This window comes from Drosophila novamexicana, unplaced genomic scaffold, assembly GCF_003285875.2.
Source record: "Drosophila novamexicana strain 15010-1031.04,08,12 unplaced genomic scaffold, DnovRS2.1 tig00000193-arrow-pilon, whole genome shotgun sequence".
NCBI lineage: Eukaryota > Metazoa > Arthropoda > Insecta > Diptera > Drosophilidae > Drosophila > Drosophila novamexicana.
The window spans coordinates 6513586-6534428 of record NW_020824787.1 but is presented as its reverse complement, the minus strand read 5'-3'; the positions used below and the strand labels follow the sequence as shown (position 1 = coordinate 6534428).

The 20843-nt window shown below is 43.2% G+C and overlaps 6 protein-coding genes across 7 annotated transcripts; 1 reads left to right on the top strand and 5 right to left on the bottom strand.

Moving 5' to 3' along the window:
- Positions 1–669: 669 nt before the first annotated feature.
- LOC115758593 (protein phosphatase PHLPP-like protein) lies at positions 670–5574 on the bottom strand. The gene is made up of 4 exons (XM_030699313.1): positions 4692–5574; positions 4476–4629; positions 2850–4273; positions 670–1913 (listed from the first exon to the last, which is right to left on the bottom strand). The coding sequence occupies exons 1-4, from the start codon at positions 5010–5012 to the stop codon at positions 858–860; spliced, it is 2955 nt and encodes a 984-aa protein (XP_030555173.1). The 5' UTR covers positions 5013–5574; the 3' UTR covers positions 670–857.
- Positions 5575–7630: 2056 nt separating this feature from the next.
- Positions 7631–12189, bottom strand: LOC115759145 (putative mediator of RNA polymerase II transcription subunit 12). Its single transcript, XM_030699997.1, has 3 exons — positions 10533–12189; positions 9539–9979; positions 7631–9293 (listed from the first exon to the last, which is right to left on the bottom strand). The coding sequence occupies exons 1-3, from the start codon at positions 11250–11252 to the stop codon at positions 7962–7964; spliced, it is 2493 nt and encodes an 830-aa protein (XP_030555857.1). The 5' UTR covers positions 11253–12189; the 3' UTR covers positions 7631–7961.
- Positions 12190–12435: 246 nt separating this feature from the next.
- Positions 12436–14166, bottom strand: LOC115759148 (probable 26S proteasome non-ATPase regulatory subunit 3). Its single transcript, XM_030700001.1, has 2 exons — positions 13913–14166; positions 12436–13844 (listed from the first exon to the last, which is right to left on the bottom strand). The coding sequence occupies exons 1-2, from the start codon at positions 14077–14079 to the stop codon at positions 12524–12526; spliced, it is 1488 nt and encodes a 495-aa protein (XP_030555861.1). The 5' UTR covers positions 14080–14166; the 3' UTR covers positions 12436–12523.
- Positions 14167–14280: 114 nt separating this feature from the next.
- LOC115759147 (FAD-dependent oxidoreductase domain-containing protein 1) lies at positions 14281–16261 on the top strand. The gene is made up of 2 exons (XM_030700000.1): positions 14281–15000; positions 15062–16261. The coding sequence occupies exons 1-2, from the start codon at positions 14614–14616 to the stop codon at positions 16205–16207; spliced, it is 1533 nt and encodes a 510-aa protein (XP_030555860.1). The 5' UTR covers positions 14281–14613; the 3' UTR covers positions 16208–16261.
- On the bottom strand, positions 16224–17013 carry LOC115759153 (calcium load-activated calcium channel). The gene is made up of 3 exons (XM_030700009.1): positions 16912–17013; positions 16761–16838; positions 16224–16690 (listed from the first exon to the last, which is right to left on the bottom strand). Exons 1-3 carry the CDS (start codon positions 16970–16972, stop codon positions 16278–16280), a joined length of 552 nt encoding a protein of 183 aa, XP_030555869.1. The 5' UTR covers positions 16973–17013; the 3' UTR covers positions 16224–16277.
- Positions 17014–17986: 973 nt separating this feature from the next.
- Positions 17987–20780, bottom strand: LOC115759146 (apoptotic chromatin condensation inducer in the nucleus). Of its 2 annotated transcripts, XM_030699999.1 has the most exons (6): positions 19928–20003; positions 19083–19851; positions 18799–19009; positions 18467–18728; positions 18297–18409; positions 17987–18226 (listed from the first exon to the last, which is right to left on the bottom strand). In XM_030699999.1, exons 2-6 carry the CDS (start codon positions 19832–19834, stop codon positions 18038–18040), a joined length of 1527 nt encoding a protein of 508 aa, XP_030555859.1. In that variant the 5' UTR covers positions 19835–19851; positions 19928–20003; the 3' UTR covers positions 17987–18037. The 2 variants fall into 2 exon arrangements, with proteins under 2 accessions (XP_030555859.1, XP_030555858.1); XM_030699998.1 differs by having other exon boundaries at positions 19083–20780.
- Between the last annotated feature and the right edge of the window lie 63 nt (positions 20781–20843).

Below are 20843 nucleotides of genomic sequence, written 5' to 3'. Positions count from 1 at the left end.
AATGTCTCTGCTATAGACAACTAGCTATCAATCTTAGACGACATAATAATATATCATTGACTCTTGATATTGCTTGTTTACTGTATCTCAACCGACCTCTGTCCTTTTTATATTTCCTTTACAAAGGGTATTTTACTCTTTCGCTCTCTCTCTCTCTCTCTCTCTTACGCTATATTACGCTAGTGATAAAGATAATAATTATAAAAGTGCTAATTAAATTGAAAGTGATAATGATATTTATAAAGATAACGTTGAGAATAACGATAATGGTGATAATGTAATGATAATGATAATTATAATGGTAATGGTAATGGTAATGATAATGATAATGATAATGATAATGATAATGATAATGATAATGATAATGATAATGATAATGATAATGATAATGATAATGATAATGATAATGATAATGATAATGATAATGATAATGATAATGATAATGATAATGATAATGATAATGATAATGATAATGATAATAATAATGATAATGATTATAATAATGATAATGGTGATTATAATGATAATAATAATGATAATGATAATGATAATAATAATGATAATGATAATAATAATGATAATGGTTATTATAATGATAATAATAATGATAATAAAAACTTTATATATAGATATTATATTCTTTTATTTTATAAGGCTTTAATTATATATATACAACTATGCGTCCGGCTCTTCTAATACGATGCATATCTTATACTATAATCTCCAATTATAGCAGTTAAATTGTTGATATAATGCCATCCATCTTTGTTCTCCATTCCATTTCCAACCTATTTATATTCTTTATAATTTAAGTACTAAACAACAAACAAATGCAAAATTTGTTCTTCCGCCTTCGCCTACAGCTCAGTGGTTGCCACGCCCCAATATTTACGCATGCGACTCTCATGCTCCGAAAAGCCATCCTCGTCCAACTCCTCCTCATCCAAAATATTATGATCCCTCTCCTGCGTAACAGGAAAATCATACTCAAAATTAGAGGGCATGCGCCGCTGCAGGGAACCAAAGTAAGCGGCATGTGGTCCACCGCCCAACTTGGCATAGACATCCCGTGACTTGCCATCGAAGAGATTGTAGCCATAGTTGGGGGACTGCTGGAAGGAGCGCATGCTGCCAAAATGTTCGGTGGGTAGCTGCTGCTTCAACTGCTGATAGGCAGCCAACGGAGGATGCGGCTGGGTCAACTGGGGTGTGCTGCTCGAGATGAACTTGTTGGTCACGTTGCGTATGAGATTCGACTTCAGATCGTTGCAATCGTTGCCGGCTGTGGGCAGTCGCTGCTTGGTAAATGATTTGGATATTGTATTCAGCTCCTTGTCGAACAGCAGTTGGGTGTTCTGCTCCAGCATATATTCCCAGCATTTGAATTGTTCTTCGGATAATACCGACTCCGTCTCGTCCAGCATTTCCAGTTGCTGTTCCTCCTGCAGCACACGCGCATGCGCCAATATGAACTCGTCCTTGGCCACAGTGGCCACATCTTTGCTCAACAAATCCGGATTGCTTTGGCCGCTGGGCGAAGAGCGTCCAGCCAGCAGCTCCTGCTCCAAATTGCGATGTCGGCACGCATTGCTGCGATCACAACAGGTGCGCTTGCTCACGGACAGGCTGGGCGGCGGTGATTGCGTGCTTATTAGCGCAGGTTTTTTACGCACACTCTGCTTCAGCTCCCGAATCAAATGATCCACATCGGTGCTCAGGTGACTGAACCGCACCACAATCACACTGAGATTCGCTGTGGCGCCAAAGCTTTGAGCTATCTCCAGCAACCTCTTGGCGGCCAGCAGCGCATTCTCCTCCTTGCGTATCTCCCGTGCCGCACGTCCAATGTCCATCACAGCCCACAGCTGATCATTGCCCAGCACCAGGTACTCATCATCGTTGCTCAGTGTTATCTGCATGATGTTTAAGATGTTTTAATGGTAAACACAATAAGCATTTCAAGAGTGCGTAAGTCAAGTGCAGTGCGACTATCTGTGTATATGAGGATAAACTGGTTTACAGGTTTTTTATCCAATTCTTTCATATGCCGAAATGCTATGACTTTTCCTGCCATTAGGGCTCTATCTCTCTTTTAAATATCAAGGGTATAATCCTCCAACTGAGAAAATTACAGCCTGGAAGGGGAATGTCCAGAATGTGCTCCGAATTTTCTTTGCTCTCAAAGCAGATTTTGCGCTTCATCCTCCACAATTTTTATTTCGAGCAGAAGCTTGCGCAGCCTGAAATGTCCTATTAGGGATTCTGAGATGATTCGAAGCAAGTTTTGGCTCATGTGTAGACACTCTTCGGCTTCTGCTAGAATTCCTCGCTTGCTCTCTGTGTTTTTTTCGCATTTTTTCTCTACTTAACCTGGGGTCATAGTCCAAAAACTGGTTCGAGACATCAATATAATGAGCCAGCACATTTCTTAATTAATTTAAACAAGGACGAATATTTTTTGCATGCCGTGAGAAGAATGTGAGAAGAATTGTGACGGTAGTAATCGGCGAGTTGGCGAAAGATATCTTAAATATATCTTCTTGCTTTTGCGGTATGGGTTCTGCCTGCCACCCAAGACAAACCAATGCAAGCGTTAATGATGATTCATGATACCTGAGGTTTTCTATAGTTACCATAAAAACGGAATATCGGACAAACTAACATGCCTATATCGACGGGATATAACTCACATTTAAAAAGTTCTCTTAACAAACACCAGTATGCTTTTCTTATAGACGATGATAAAACTAATAGATCACATCACTATTATTATTATTATGTGTAAGCATGTTAAGTGCAACCCTTGAAGGTGTTATCGACATTTAAAATAGGAACTTTTTGGTACTCACCTCCAGCAGTTCAGGATCGGGCAGTGTATGTGTAGCTGTGAGACGTTTATGGCCATCGCAGTGTGCTACAGACTCGGTCAATCGCAGGTGGGTGGTGCGTCGCACTAGATACGCGTCGAAGTGGCCGAGATGGGCTAGTCGCAGTACATAACGCTTGGACTTGAGGGCGCGCACCTTGGAGGGTTGGCGGAGCAGGTGCATGAGCGTGGCGCTGCGCAGGCAAACGCCGCATTGCCGCTGCGCCGAGAGCAGCGTGTACTTCAAGTAGTCATTCAGCGGCGACTCCTTCAGCGTTTGCTCCTGCCTCAACAGGCCGGGCACCAGTTGAGCCATTTGCTGTGCCTGGCGAGCATCGCTCTGCGACTCAAACATGCCCAAGAGCGCTTCATCTGCGCATCCATTAAACTGACTCGCACGCAGCTGACTAACAAGCAGCTTGCGCAGTTCACCAGGTGTCTCGGCAAAGCCCAGGGTCCAGGGCAGCGTCTTGGCTTTGTGCACAGATTTGTTAAACTCTGACGGCAGGCGTCGCGTGCTGGTGGGCAATTCGGCGCGATTGTTGCCGGAGACATCGACTAAGCTCCAGACGCGCTGGCTTTGCGTCTTGCAGACCTTAAGCTGCTGCTCATCCACCTGCAGCTGCAAATTGCCAGACAGATCCAAGTACTTGAGATTGCGCGCAGGCACCAGCGACAGCAGATTAATGCGATCCAAATGATTATGCGCCAAGTCCAGTATCTTTAGCCTGCTCAGCTTGGCCAGCTGCGGCGTGCTGAGCAGCAGATTGTTGCAGCAGCGCAGCACCCGAAGCTGACTCAGACTGGCTACCTGATCCGGCAGCTGTTGCAGCATATTGCCAGATAGCACCAATACCTCCAGCTCCGGCCAGTTGCGCACACACTCCGCGGGCAGCACGCCCAGGCGATTGTGAGCCAGGCGCAGCACTTTCAGCCGGCTCGCATGCAACAGTGGCTCGAATATGTTATCGTTCAGCTGATTCGCCGTCAGGCTGAGCTCTTCCAGCGCCGCATTATTGTTCTGCTCGTAGCGCGGCAATTGGCCTAGCCTATTGCAGGAGGCATTCAGTTGGCTAAGCTGCGCATGGGTTACGGCAAAAAAATTGTCCGGCAGCCGCTGCAGCTCGTTGCTCTGTAGCTGCAACTGCTTCACGCTGCAAAAAGCATCCGGCAAATAGTCGAGCTGCTGCAGAGAATTGTACGAAAGGTTCAGCGTACGCAGGCAGCTGATGCGATAATTTCTTAATAGTTCCCTAATGTGGCTCAAGTGATTGTGCGTTGCGATGAGTGTGTCCAAAGCCACACAGCCACCAATCCACTGGGGCAAAGTGCTCAGGTAATTGTACGAGATGTCCAGATGCAGCAGCTTCAATGGCACCGACTTCGATATGGAGATGCTCTGCAGACCTTTTAAGTCGAATAAACAAACAATTAATTAATAAAATATACACAAAAACTATGGGGCCTAATGCAGTTGGAGTTTTTGCATAGTGTAACTAAATAACTGCATTGTTTTAACATTAACCAAGAAAACTGCTAATTAATTTGAAAATTCTTCAACATTTTCAACTCCAGTTGCATTAAACCAACCAGAACCTCCGATACATACAGTTATGATCCGCTATAAGTGTCTGCAAATTGGTGCCATTTATAATTAGCTCAATTAGCTTGTTTCGACTGCATTTCAATGTTTCCAATTGTGCCAAGGTGCTCAGATCCAAGACTTCCATTTCGTTCTCGCACACCTCCAATTGGGTTAGGTACTGTAAAATCGGAGTTAATTAACAAATGAATCATCTGTATATATGGTATGATATTTGCTTACGTTGTAGTTGCCTATTAAAATGCTGCCGCAAAGTTGGTTGCCCTTCAGGCTGAGTTTCTTCAGGGGGGGACTGTCATTTGGACTGCCTTCTGGCTTTTGGCCAGAGATGGAGCCTCGTTTTATGGCCAGTTCAGAGGTGTCACTGTCGTTGTCTTTATTATTATTGTTGTTGTTGTTCTCGCTGGCATTACTGGCCGTAACTTTTAATTTCGATTTGTTTACCTCGGTCGTTTTCTTTACGGCCTTAAGCATTGTTTGTCTACGTTTTCGTTTTTCCGGGCGGAGGTGAGGTCCGAATGGTAACAACTTACCACACTGCATGCATGAACAAGCACGCCGAGCTAAAACGGCCAAAACTGAGCTAAAGCACCAGCAAAATTGGATATGATTATACAAATTGTGTAAAAATATGCTCCAGAACTAAATTTTCACTCGGCGAGCACACATTCGAAATATCTTAATTGCATTTATATAATACGATTTTGAAATAGTTTTTAACCTTTTATCCAAGTATTTAAAACAATGTTTATCTCAAGATCTTCCTCTTGACAAGACAATCTACACCGGATCCAGGTCTATGCACAACTGAAGACTACTTGCCGTTACGACAAGCCAAAACTGTAACGCTTGAGAGAACGCCACGGTTGCCGTTCCAACTCTCCCCCGTCCTCATATGTGTTTCATGGGTTCGTTGCAATACGACGATGTGTCTAAGCAGCTTTTGGATTGTGTGTGCCATACGAGAGCTCTGGCGCAACAATTATGTCTTGTTTCCGAAATACAGTGCACTCTCCTTATATCGAACATAAGTTTTACTATATTCAAAAAATTAAAACTAGCTTACCAGATATTTATATATCCTATATGGTCGTAGTCTACATTTTCTGATCCAAGCCAAGAACTTATGATAACAAAATAATCTAATAAAATTATTAATAATAAAAAGTGAGTACAAATTTTGTGATTTCTGCAGACTTTTCTAAACAGCAAATGATTTTACATATATTGCAAAAATCTTATGTCGATTTTAAAATCCCAAATTGAATGTTAATTCATTCATTAACACTTTGTTTAAAACCTAACTTAGTTTTTATTAAATAAATTAATAATGGAAAAAAATAGATGTATGCATACATATAAATATAGTCCAATAAAACATGTATTTGCAGAAAGTATTTGATATCTGCAAACACGAAATTGTTTATTAGACAGTAATAAAATAAGATCCTGATTAATAAAAACAAAGTCTTTAAATTAAACTGCCTTGAAGTTAACATACAACTTAACTGTTACACTTAGTCAGTATTTACTGTACTTAAAAGGGGTTGCTCACAAAAATGAATGTACGCCATGCCAGAGCAAAGCCATTCGACAAGTCTGCATATCGAACGTGCACTCTAAATGGAGTTTAGCTTAGCCCATCAAGGTATTGGGGAGCGCGAGAGCTCTCAAGATCCATCCATACTCACCATGCACTGGTTGTCTCGAAATAGCTACACATATACATAGGTATAGTACTTATATACATAAAGGTTGTTGTATATTACAACTTTAATTTGACACAGCTTTTTAACAATGAATGGAGAATGGCTTTTAGACATCGTATATCTACAATTTTTCAAGGCATGATATAGTTAAGTGAGAATGAATGATAGTAAAAAAAATGCATTTGTCTTTTAGCTTTGTGTTTTTTTTTACACGAATTTAAGAAACAATTTGTTTTTTATTTTTTCACTGAAATATAATAATCGTTTGTCATGCACTTACGCATTAGCAGAAACTCTTTTAATAATGTATTTCATTTCATTTCAATATTGTTTTTTGTGTTTTTTTTTTTTGCTGGTTGATTTGTTTTTGTTTTTCTTCTTAATTTCGTTTTTTTTGTAGGTTTTTGCTCCATAAAAAAGGTAACAACGTTTTTACATAACGTAACCAAAACAAAAAAAAAACGCAGGCATTTAGGTTCTAACTGTGGGCGTGATCTAAGCCATTACATAAATCTCAACTTGGCCATAAACCAACTCTATATATACATATATATTTATACGTATTATTTTTGCATTACCTATGGTCAAGTACGAGGTTATATTTATATAAAAAAAAAAAAAAGTAACGCGTTTTATACATAATATACGCCATATTCTATTATATGTATTGTGTGTAGGTATATATGTATATGCATACACATATGCACATATATATGTATATATATCATAATCTATATAATACAATGTAAAAACCAATTCTAAAATCTGTTTAAACAAAGAAGCAGCAAAAATAAATAATTACTAGTATGAAAAATTGTAGTTATAATTAGATTAATAGTTAACGTTAACTAAGCACATTCTCTCTCTCTCTCTCGCGCCCGCGCTCCCACTCTCAATTTAGAGTTAAGTGCGTGTGCGAGTGTGGTGTGAGTGTGTTTGTGTGTGTGTATATATGTGTGTGCTACACTACGCTCTTTTTGTTTATACACATTTGTCGGGTATTTGCTAACATTTTATTGTAATGCTAAAATTGTTGTTTTACTTGCTTTTTGCTTATGTTTTCTTGTATTTCTTCTTATATCCGTTTTGCGCTTAAAACTATAATTTTTTTTTCCATACATTATGCACGCAATTACACATAGATATTTGTTACGTCACAATCATGAATTGCGTGAAGTCCTGCTGCTAGCTTACAAATGTCAATTGAAATCTATTCTTGTTATATCTATTGCTTCATTTAACAGCTGCTTTAACTAGCGTTTGATCGCTTTTCGTAATGTAAACTGTTTTTGCTTCTTCTTCTTTTTTTATGCGTATAACTAAAATATAAGAAATATTCGTATAAGGGCGCGAATTATACATAGATATAGTATTTTATATATATATAAAATATATATATATATATATATATATATATATATATATATATATAACTACATTTACTGTCTGCATAATTTCCCTGTGATCTGCAAGGTTGTTAATTGTTTTGTAATTTTTTTTTGTTATTTTCATCTTTTTGTTTTTTTTTTTTTAGTTATAGGCGACTTGTTCTGGCTAACGCAATTTGCAAAAATGTCTTAAACTAAGAGACGTGGCTAAAGGCGTGAAATTTGATTTCCGCACTTTTACAAACGCTATAAATGTTCAATTGTGTAAGTAGTTAAGAATTACAATAAGTATTAATTATATATATATGTATTAATTATATATATATATATATATGTGTGTGAGTGTAGGTGTGTGTGTGTGGGGAGGGGGTGTCTGTGTTTTTAATATACATGGCTTATTTGCCCATGCTGGTCAATGCCGCTGCTGTTGCCGTTGGCGTCGTCGCTGGCACATTCTTAAGCATATTGCCAACATCCTTGTGTTCCGTTAGATTGGGGCCATCCATGCTGCCTGGATTGTTGGATGTACTATAGTCCAGCTTGTAGTTGGCACTGCGCGTCACATCCTCCATGGAGGCCTCCTGGCAGTCCCGGCCGCTGTGCGTCTGTGAGCCGCAATTATAGCAGGAGATGATCTTCTGGGCGACACCGCTGCTCGCTCCGGTTATGGGACAAACAGTGAGCGTGCTGTATGGCGATGCGGCAACCGTTGCGGCCAGCAACTGTTGCTGCTGAGGGGCGGGCGTTTGCGTTTGCACTGTGACCGCATTCGTGCTGATGACCGCCGCCGAATTGCGGCCCAATTGTGCCGCCGTTACAACGGAAGGGGGCGCGCCCGCTGGCGTCGCTGTAACGGGCACAGGCGGGTACGCCAGGCCGGCATGATATGCCGGATATATTAGCTCACTGTTATGCGGCGGTGGCAACGAAAACCGAAAGGAACTGTGCAGCGTATGCGGCGGCGGCGCATGATGCGCCTTTATCAACGTCGGTGGCGGTCCACGTCCGCTTGCCGTATGATATGAATATGTGGCTGTATTGTACGCTGCGGCTGTTGGCGGTGGTTGCTGCGGTTGTTGCTGTTGTTGTTGCTGCTGCTGCTGCTGTTGTGGCTGCAGCAGCACTGTTGTTGTCGGCGCATTAACTGCAGACGGACTTATGAGCAGCGCCTGCTGCTGCTGCAATGTCGGAGCCTCGCTGGGATTGCTCGTCGCATAGATTTGCTGATAGCTCTTTTCCACACCGTTGCGCCCATTCAGGCGCTGCTGCAGGCTGAGCTGCTGCTGCTGCTGCTTGTTGCTAAGATGATGCTTTTGCTGTTGCTGTTGCTGCTGCTGCTGATAACTGATGCCCACTGTATGGTTGGTCAGCGTGGGCGTGGGCGTTTCCGGTGGCGTTGTCTCGCCGCACGAACCATTCGAGCAGCCGGACTCGCTGCTGGTCGTGGCTGCACTTTTACTAGAATTCATACGCGTCGAACCGCTGCCATCATCATTTATATGCATATTATGCATCGTCTGGGCAAGTGTGCTCGGTTTGATATAGCTGTTCATCTGATAATGCGCCTGCTGCTGCTGCTGCTGTGCATCTTGACTTACCGGCGACTGTTGCTGCTGCTGGTGTGAGGGCATATACGCATTCGCATTGATACGCTGATGTGCCACACGTGGATAACTTGCGTTGCGTATAATACTGGACAGGCTGTTGCCGCCGCCTTCACTGATGCCCTGCAAAAGTTAATATGAAATCATATAATTATATACATTTATATATATATATAGAAAGACTGGCAGTTGATTAACGCAAAGCCCAAGCCGTTAGAGAACTTATTATTTTAATTTGACATGGAAGAACCTAATTTTAAAAACTCTAGTTATTACGGACACGGATATTGACCAGGCTGTATAGACAAATTATGTCATCTTTAAATCACAAACGATCCATGCTTAAAAGCCTTGATTCTAGGACTCACCTCGTCGAAATGCTTGACGTGCTGCGACGTCAAATTGGCGTCTACGCTGCCAACGGACGTTGACGTTGGCGGTGGCGTTGTCTCCACAGAGGGGCGACGCGTATGCTTGATGCCGGCCGCCAAACGTTGTGGCAAGCTGCGCAGCTGTTGCTGCTGTTGTTGTTGTTGTTGTTGCTGCTGCAGTGGAGCACTACTGCCGCGTTCACGCTGAGGACTGGTGGTGCGACTGCTTGACGGCGATGACTGCTGGCTGCTTAGCATGGGCGAGCTGGCTTGCGGCGGCACCTGATGATCCAAGCTTTGTGGCTGTGGCGGCGGTGGCACTGCATACATGTTGCGCATACACCAAGCGTTGGCTGCCGCAATGGCATTTGTGTCTGGAATGGTGATATTGGATTGCATCAAATGCTGCATGCCGTCCACGTCTGCGCCGGACATTAGCTGCAAATGGAAAAGATAGGGAATAGTCAGCTAATCAGATCATTTGGAGAACAGTGAAAGCTCTTTTTTGGGCGAATAATTGTGTTTCCACTTATAACTGTAGATTATCGTAATTGTTTCTACTTTTGACCTGTGTGAACTATATAACATAGTATGTATTATAATAATATAATATAAATAGCATTGTATACAAAATATTGAAAGTTTGGTATTGTTTGAAAAACAATAAAGTGGTCAATATTATTAAACTTGATATTCGAACGATCGGTTCCATGAAAATATGATGTATATTCGATCCGATCCGGCCAACTCAGACATACATACAGTCCAATGCATAAAGACGGTACATACAAAATTAAACTAAAAAAAACTAAGAGACTAACTTGCAGATAGGCGGACATGACTATATCGATTCGCCTGTTAATAATGAACACAAATATATAACTATATTTTTTATGAAATAGATGTCATGTTCGAGAATCCGTCCGTTGGTAGAGCTTTTACTGTATTACAAATGGCTAAAGCTATAGAAAACATGAAAGTGTTTGCTTACCTTGGTCCAAGGCTGTGGGAACAGTATGGGCGGGTTTACCGGCTGCGATTGCATCATTTGCACCATGGGATGATGAAAAGGCGGCGGCGGTGGCTGCTGCTGCTGCTGCTGAAGCAAGTGCTGTGGATGCGCCGCCTGTGACTGTTGTGGCTGTTGTTGCTGTTGTTGCTGTTGTTGCTGTTGCTGCTGTTGCTGCTGCTGTTGGTTTATGATTTGCGTTGATTCATCCGCCATACGCTTGATTTCCTTAATCTTGGCCAGTATTTCGCCGCATTTGGTGTTCTGATGATAGGAGAAGACCGGATGTTTTGCAGCCATTGTATAGACGAGTAGCAGCTCCAGGAACGTATCCTGATCGTTAATGCTGGCAAAATCGCGTTCCCCCCAGCATTCGAGAGTGCGAAAGATTTCGCTCACACAATTCCGATTGCAGGCACGTATAAGCGCCAAATAGAGCGCCATCTTGCGGCGAATCTTCTTATCTGTTGGCTCGCCCTTCTGGCAATTATACATGTCGGCAGCCAAATCCTGCGGATTATTGGCGCGCAACTCCATGCCCCGCAATTCAGGTGAATCACGCCGACCGAGCTCCTCCAGACAAGTGCCCAGAAAGCGCAACTCAAACGGCAGGCATGCCTCGAACAGTGAACACATGGTATCGATGCGATTATAGCTCTCCAGAGTCTTAAACCACTGTAGGACGTCTTTTGGACAAATCATTTCCAATTTTGTTGTGGCACGCACGCATCTACTACGAAGTCTAGCCTGGAGTGTTTATATGTAGGGGTGTGTGTGTGTGTGTGTATGTGTGAGTATGTGTATTTGTGTGCCTGTGTGTGTGTGTATGTGTGTGTGTGTGTATAGTGGCTGCTGCTCTAGTTACGTGTGGTGGGTGCAAAAACCACAAGAACAGCAACAACAATAATAAACACAACAACAACAATGTCGATTGTCGATTTGTATAGAGCAGCAGCTGCTGCTGTTGCTCCTCCACTCGCTTCTGCTTTTGCTCGTTGCTTGGCGGCAGCTAATTAACTTTTACGCACGTTTTTCACTCTCTTGTTTTGGCGTTTACTTTTTCCTTTTCTTTTTTTTTTGCGCTTGACGCTTCACAAAGACGACAACGACTGCGACTGCGACTGCTGCTGCTGTTGCTGCTACTGCTGCCCACTACTAGTTTGTCGCATACATTTGCGGGCGCTGCTGCATCAATGTGGCCAGAGAGACTCCACAATTTACTCGCTGCTACTGGACGACTCGTCGCTGCCACAGAATGCTGTGGCTGCTGGTTACTTGCATGTAGTTTTTCTACTATAAACGCGCACATGCACTGTTTTTTATCTATCTGAACACAATTTGCAAGCTCATACTTTGTTTTTTGTTATTTTTTACCATTTGCGCACTTTACATTTTTCGCTGCGTGGTGTGTTTTCACAAAATTTTCTGCTTTCTGCTCCAAGAATAATGCAACTAGATAGGGTTGTTGATATTGCAAAGATGTATCGATTATTTGCAAATGCTCGATAGGTTTTTCTCTTTGCAGCATGCGTAACTATCGATAGGGCATGGCCGCCACACACAATTATGAATAGTTTTGATCCACATTTATGTCCTTATTTTAAAATCTAAAAGCTAGCTCATAGTGAAATTAGTTAATTATGTATGCGCTGTATATTATGCCATGTATTCGAACGAAAATAATGTTCTATTAAAGTTATATATTGATTAAACACAAATTTTCGTTTTCGTTTCGACGTTTAACAACACTCTCAACGCATACTTTACAGCACTTTAACTCGCCTTATCCAAATTTTTGGAAAACCATATGAGTTAAATACGTTTGCGGGAAAATACCGATATATATTCTATACTATTTTTTTTAATAACAATTGTGTCGTCCAAGTTTAAAAATTTTGAAAATTAATTTTATTATGTTTATTGGTACACACATCTATGAAATATTAGTATATGTTTGAGTGCATAGCATGCGCTTAGAAACCATCTTCATCATCTTCGGCCATCTCCTTGGCCAACTCCAAATCCTGCTGTTCGCGTTCGCGTCGTTCCTCGGCGCTCTCCAAGTCCTTGCCGTATGATTTGGGCGGATAACGCATGGCCTTAACGCTCTGATTGTGTAGGTTCAAGCAAAAGGAGATGCGCTCATGGAAAGCCAATTGAGGTTCGCGTGTGCTATAGATATCGGTGCTCTCCTTGCTGCGCATATAATTCTGGGCGGGATCCAAGGTGGCTTCAATGACACCATCACGTATGGCCTTGGACACAATAAATTCAGCATCCTCGGCCGAGTCAAGCATCAAACGCTTGGCTATATCCTTGGGTGAGATGCGCGAATAGGACAGTCCAATGGAGCGAATGGCCGTCTTGATGACATTGTGGCGCAGTCGTATGATTAACGTAAATGTGTGATCCATCTGGAATTTGGGTCCAAACTGTGACACAACATCACCGAAACGCTTCAGATTACCCAGCCGCACAGCCTGTGTGAGCTGGAAATACGGACCCAGAGATTGGCGCAAGCCCGCCTGGCGGAATACCACACGTTCCGGTATGTTGCCCAGCAACAGCTCCACAACTATAATCAACTTCTGAACGGTCTGACGGAATCCAATCGCGGCATGCTGCGGAGATTTACGCAGAGCCTGCACCAGATGCTTGTGTGCATCGCTGTACTCCAACTTGGCGGCCTTGATGCGACCCAAGTAATAAAGGAAACGCGCCCATTCATTGTTGCTGGCCGACTCCGGGTATACAGACTTCTTGACCAGCTTATCGGCCTGGTCATACAGCGCATAATGCAAATAGTTACGCAGCAGACAATTCAGAAGCACCGCCTGTCCCTCGAAATCATTGCGCAGCGTTGCGGTTCGCAGGCGGGCATGCAAAAAGGCGCGTATGCCCTCCAGAGCATTGTTAAGCTCCGCGACGCGTGAATGATAAAAATATGACTTGGCGCCAATCAGATCCAATGTCCGACGATTTTGTATCGAGATTTTGGACATGAGAGCCTCCGAGCAAACGCCAGCGCGTTTCAAATCGCTTGCATCTATCAATTTGACCAGCAACAGCAGATAGAAATACGCATCCACCTCGGCAATGGGTGCTTTTGTGGCCACCTGCTTTTTGGCCACATCGGGCAATTCCGTGGCATCTTTTTCCAGTGCTGGAGTCAGAGACAACGCTGACTCACGATCGGCGCCAACCGGATAGATACTCTGTGCCAGGTTCCGGAAGACGACGGCGTTTAGTTTACGTCGTGTGTTAGGCAAATTGCGGAGCACACGAAGAATAAAACTAAATTTGGTTTTATTTTATATATTTGCTTGCTGCAAGCTTAAAAATGTCTCAATTTGGCCACTTACCGCGATTCCTTAGAAGCCACGGACTTTTCTATCTGACGGATTTGTTCGCGTATTTCCTGCACAGCAGCGAGATCTTGATTTTTCTTTTCGTCAGCTAGTGTTTCGGGTGTTGCGTCAACCTCCATTTCAACGTCTTGGGTAACAGCATCGGCAGCAGCGTTTGTCATTTTATAAGAGTCTTGCGATTTGCGTATAATTACTGTTTGTATTTTTTAATATTAATTTTCTTCCGAATTCGACATACAAAATTGCCAAGTAATGCCAGGCTCTAGAGATGACCGATAGTTGTGATATACGCATTACATGTTACTCTGACGCTATGTTAAAGTCACAGCTATCGATATATCGCTGTGCAAAATCAGCCACGGCTGCCATATATTTGAGTTGATTTGAAAATGTAGATTTCAAACTAAAATACTTAGATGAGTAATTATAATTTAAGTTCTCTTTTGAATAAAATATACTCATCTTAATAAAATGTTTGGCACATTAATTTTTCCTAGCGGCAATTAGCTGTGAGCGCTGTTAGTAACATTTTTGCCAACTGTTAAGTTAACAGTGAAACGAGTAACTCCAATCAGAACCACTCAACAGCTGTTTTTTCCACTGAACGTTATGAGATAGCATAACAATAAATACAATTTATGAATTAAAATTAACCAAACTCAATTATCATTCAGTGAACAGAAATTTATATTAATATGCTACGTTTCCGACATGTTATGCGCCAACTTCAAGCGCCACTACAACGTGCCTACTCAGCCGGGCCGAAAACGCCCGACGGCAATGATCCAAACGATAAACATCCTATAAGGCGCACATTCCGTTTGCTTGGCAATGATATGCGTAAGATTAAGGAATTCTTTGTGCCCAAGGAAGACAGCTACGAGGACGAGGATAAGCCACAGCCCATTGCCACAAGCAAAAAATTCAATTTTGGCGGCGACAAGGGAAATGTAGACGAGTTCCAAACACACTGTGATGTGCTAATTATCGGAGGCGGCGGCATCGGCAGCTCCATAGCCTATTGGCTCAAGCAGAAGGCGCGCGATGGCCTCAACGTGGTTGTAGTGGAAAAAGATGAGAAGGTTCGTGTCTGTATGCCATTGAAGTGCCAGCCAAGTGTATTCAGCTTTTATGTAATTCCAGCATAAGCGGTGCGCAACACATGTGTCCATCAATGGCCTCTCCCATCACTTTTCGCTGCCGGAGAACATACAAATGTCGCTGTTTGGTGCCGAGTTTCTGCGCGATGCAGCGGAACACTTTGGCACCGATATACCCCTCAACTATACGCCACATGGCCAGCTGGTGCTTGCTAACGAAGCGGATGCGCAGATGCTTAAGGAAACATCTCAGCTACAGAATGAGCTGGGCGCACGCAATGAGCTGCTGACTGCGGAACGTTTGGCCTCTAGATTTCCTTGGCTGAATACCGAGGGCATTGCACTTGGCTGCGTTGGACTGGAGCGCGAAGGTTGGTTTGATCCCTGGGCGCTGTTATCAAATTATAAACGTGCTGCCCATGGCTATGGCGGGCATTTTGTGCATGGCGAAGTCATCGATTTTGTGTTCAAAAGGCAAGACGATATTATTGTCACGGGCTCCAACGAAGGCAGCTATCAGAGTTTGGACAAGGCGGTCGTACAACTTGCGGACGGCTCGAAGAGCACCATTAAGTTCGCTCTGTGCGTTATCGCGGCGGGCATCAACAGTAGCAAAGTAGCACGGCTAGCGCATATTGGCCGGGAGGCGGGCATACTGCGTGTGCCGCTGCCCATAGATGCGCGCAAGCGTTATATGTACAAGATAAGCACGCAGGAGCAAAATGCGCCCGGCATGGCAATGCCCATGATCGTGGACACAGCGGGCACATTTATACGCCGACTGGGCTTGAGTGGACACTATGTGTGCGGGCACAATGCACTCCCTGGCGAGGAAGTTAGCAGCGATAATTTAGACATATATCCAACATATTTTGATACGAAGATTAGACCTGGCCTCATCGAACGTGTGCCGGCTTTTGCTTCCGCTGAAGTGGTAAATAGTTCGGCCGGCCTCTACGACTACAACGTGTACGATGAGAATGGCATTTTGGGCGCGCATCCGTATTATCATAATCTGTATATTGCCAGCGGCTTCAGTGGGCAGGGTATACAGCAAACGCCGGCGTTGGGTCGTGCCATCTCCGAGCTTATTATGGACGGGCAGTTTCGCACGTTGGATTTGTCCCGTTTGAGTTTCGATCGCTTGATTGTAGATAAGCCTATGTATGAGTTTAATGCTTTAAATTAAATTGTAATTTATTACTGTGAAACCAATGAAAATTTCGCTACAAAAAAAAAAAAACCAACGCAAAGTCCTATTATTTGAATTGACCTGGTGCTGGGCCAAACAGTCCGCCGCCCTGTTTGCTAGCCGCACGCGATGGCGCAAAGCCCAAGAGCTTCTGTATGTTCTGGCGTATCGACATGGTGCAGAGTATATAAAGGAAGATGAACGAACAGTCGGTATAATCATCGCCGGACAGATTCCGATGGCTCAGACCCTGTATCCAGGAGATGGGCGTAAAAGGCAATTGTGCCACAACGCGTCCATCAAATATACTATTGAACATGCTCAACAGAGCGGTAAATGCGAATCCCGTGGCAAACATGGATTTCATTTTGACCAGCGACAGGTCACGATTGTTGTTCTTCAGTTTCTCCTCATACCGCTCGATTTTCTTTTTCACCGATTTGTCCAAAGAATCTCCATGTGTTTCCTTGCGTCGCTCCACTAAATGGTTGTCGCGTGACTTCAAATTAGCCAGCATAGTTGATGAAAACATAACTTTTAAGCTACTTACACTTTTTGCTCTGTTTATCCACCTCTGTCTTCAGCCTCTGATATTTTTCGGTGCGGTAGACGAGCAGCCATGTAAGTCCTATAAATGAATACGTGTACATTGTTCACTTTGTTTCATAGCGTCAATATCTAGCTTTCTATTAAATACATACCCTCTCCCAAAAATGCGGTGCATATTGATATAAATACAATTAAAAACGTGTCAGACCACATTTTTTCTTTTCTAAAGTAAAATTTTAATGAATTAATTCGATACCGATTGGAACACAAGTATTACTATGACCGACTTAATGATATCGAAATACAGCTGTTCAAGGTATCGCAAAGAAATCGATACTTGTTTGTCTGTGTGAAGTGAGTACTTTAGGAGCGAATTTTGAATTGATTAACTTACACTTTTCAATTATTTGGTAAACCCTTTCGCATTTTTCTTATTTCTTAATTTAGAATTTCTTTAAAAGTAATACAAGAAGTAGCTAGCAATGTTTATAAAACCTTCCCTACAACAATTCTTAAGATAACTATTACAAAATGGTAAATCTATATATGTATATATATGTATAAAGCATTGATATATAATTTTCAGAATCCTACCGTATGCCAGAATAAAGAGAGAAGTTAAATTTTTGGCATGGTCACAAGCTTGCCTTCTGTAATTTAGTTATATTTAAGTTCTTTAAAAATTTCAATTAGTTACAATAATTCAATTAATTAATTTGCATTTGTTGTTTAAATATATATTTATGTAGTTATGTATGAATAGGCGAAATTAAACACTTGCGGCTAGAGTTTTAGGACTCCGGACAGAGACAAATCCAATGGGTAGCGATTGCCGTACTATTGACTGACGCCTGCTGTTCTGATGTTGGGGAGTTGAAGTTGTAGTTGTTGCGCTGTAAAAAGCTACATTTGGGAAAGAAATCAAATCAAGTTATGTATGTATATATATATATATATATGGGTATATAGAACAGCAAATAGAGAAGGGGGAGGAAAAAAAAAAGAAATTGAAATCTCATTGTTAGGTTGCTTTGTCGAGTCATTAGGGGAAAAATATTCAAATTGAAGTACACTGACTTCAAGTTGAATATTTTAACTCAGAACAAATGGCAAAATAAAAAATGTTGGGCTTTGATGAGAAAAACCCCTGAAATGAATTGCTGCTGTATTTGCTTGCTATTTTTGTTCTTCCTTGTGTTGTTGTTGTTTTAAAATGTTTTGTCATCGTTTTGACTTCATTTGTTTTTGTTTTATTTCGGTAGTTCATTTAGTTACTGTCTAGTAACGCCGTCGCTCCCGATCGCGACTGCGCGAACGTCGACGTTCGTTGGAGCGATTCCGACGATTATCCCGCGGACGATCGCGCTCCTTTTCACGTTCACGCTCCTTAAGGCGCTCCTCACGCTCCTTGATACGCTGTTTGTGTTCCTCGATGCGTTTCTGACGGAACGCCTCCTTTTCCGCAATCTTTTAGGACAATCAAATCAAAAGTCATTAGCCATCAGGGATAAAATGCATTGCATGCACATTTACTTACTGCTTCGGGTGTCAGGGGCAGCCAATAAATGCACGGCGTACCCTTAGTTTTGCGAAAAAGATCATCTAGTAGCCTGATGGGTGGTTCATTTTCCTTCTTTCTGACTTTTAACGCTGCGTTTGATGCACATTATTATACATTTTATTTTTATAAAGCAGCATATTTCTAACCTGGTGAGCCGCTCCTGCTGCGACCATGCACACGTTGTTCGCTGCGATCGCGCTCTCGTTCACGTCCTCCACGCTCGCGTTCTCTTGAACGTTTACGATCCTGCACAGCGCGCTCGGCATCATCGCCGCCTTTGCCGCGATCTGAATCGCGCAATCTGGAGTCGATACGTTCCTTGCTGCTGCGGCGTCTGTCGTTGCTTAATTTGTCGCGCTCATTGGGCTCCTTTTTGCCCACATCCCATTCGCGCACCGGACGTGCCGGCTGTTGTGAAAGAGAATTTCGATTTAGTAGGTGTTAAGCCAAAAGTTGGAAACTAATTTTGATTCTATACCTTTTTCTCGCTTGCATCCAAACGCGACCAAGTGTTGCCCGAGTGCTGATTATCCCTGGTATTGTCCTGCGGATATTTGGGTGCCTCATTTTTGGTCGATTGTATAGCACGATCCATGTCTGTTCGGCTGCCAAAGTCAACATTCAAGCACTTGGGATTCGAGACCGGCCAACGTACGCCATGCAGGGCATGACGTGTTTCAATAGCTTCGCTGTAAACATTAAAAGATAAATAACACATTAGTATTGTGCGAGTTGAGATGAAAGTGAAACCAAAGTACGTACTCCTCCGTGGCATATGCAACATAGCATTTGGACTTGATGCGGTCAATCCAGAAGCCATCCTCTTCAATGATCTTGCCCGTACGCGCCAGCAGCCCCTTGAGCTGCAGCACAGTAAACGGACGCACCAGATTGGTAATGAAAAGCACATGGCTGGCACGATTGCGCGCTGGACTTGGTGAGCGGGCAACAGCAATTGCTTTGGAAGCGGCGGGCTCGATAGCTGTCTTACTTGTAGCTGGTACCGTTGGCGTCTCTTTCTCATGATTTGATTTTGATTGCGATTTCTGTTGCTGTTGATGTTGATGTTGCTCCTCATCTGTTGCGTTACCCTCATCCCTATCCTTTGTGACACGCAGTTCGGGAGTTAACGACCGCTCGTCCGTTTCATGATCGCTGGTCACTAGACCTTCCTCTTCCGATGATGATTCCAGTTGTACATCGCTGAGCGGCACAGGATTCACCACATCGGCAATGATGTTCTTTAGTGAATCCGTTGATATGGCCAGCACGGGTGGTGCACGTTCGGCCACTTTCTTGCTTAGCCACTTGCGTTTGCGCACCGAGCGCTGTGTTTGTGTCACAGTTTCCTGTTTATCGCTGTTTGGGTGCTCCTTGTTCGTTTGTTTCTCTGTTGATTGCTCTACTTTTTCCTTGTGGTTCTCCTTCTGCTCATCGATTTTGAGTGTCAGCTTGGTGTCGTCTGATTCGGGCTCATCCGTTTGGTCCGATCTCTCGTTGTTCCGCTCTTCCATGTCCTCTGTTTGAATGTCTAATACATCGCTTGTGGTTTTTAGATGCACTTCATCCTTACTTGCTGTTAAGCTTAAAGAAGAAGCAACTTTTACCTCTTCCACGGCAGGCTCCTCATTGGTGCTATCCTTTTCCGGTTCCACCCCTTCCTTAGAGGCATCATCGTTGTGTTGCTCCACGCTCTTCTCCGGCGTCTTCTCTGCGTCTTCCACCTCTTTCGGCTTTATCAAGGCATCCGCTGTGTCTGTGTCTGTATCGGTTACTGTCTCTGATCCCTTATGCTGTTCCGTTTCGGACTGCGGCTCATCGGGTTTGTTGGCCGTTTCCTTTTCTGCCGATACCTTGTTATCGATATCGATGTTCTTGTTGCTGCTTGCCTTCGCCAGCACCGCATCCGACCCATTTTCTACTTCCTCGGGTATGGTTTCCACCTTGCGCTCGCTGCTCTTCTCGCGCTGACTGCTAGCGCTTTGGCGCTTTTTCGGTGTCGTGCGTGTATTGCGGCTTTTGCGCACTGGCGATGCGGCATGTTCTTCGCTTGAGGCGCGCTCCCCACGTTCCTCATTGATTTCTTCAATTGTTGGTGGCGCTTTTGTTTCTTCTGTTTTCTCTACAACCGTCTCATCCTCGGTTTTCTCATTTTCCGATACTTTGCGCGATCGGCGACTGCGACGTGCCGGCAAAGGTGCTGGCGATGTAGATTTTTTTCGCTCGCTACGACGTCTCATAGCTGTAACTAAAAAAAAACTGTTCTTGCCGCACACTTATGCCACTGGTAAATAAAACACTGAAATAAAATGCTATTGCACTTGATTTTAAACGTGGGCAGTACGCGATTTAATCGCACGCACAATTCTTTCCTTAATTTGCGGCGTGCAACGTTTTGATTACTCGCACAAGAAAATTTTTTGTTGCCAGCGAAAAGCGTCAATCCGCCATCAATAGGTAGGGTTGCTTTTTAGTTGCAGTCAATACTTTTCAACTATCGCAGGTTCTAGCAATCGATAGTTT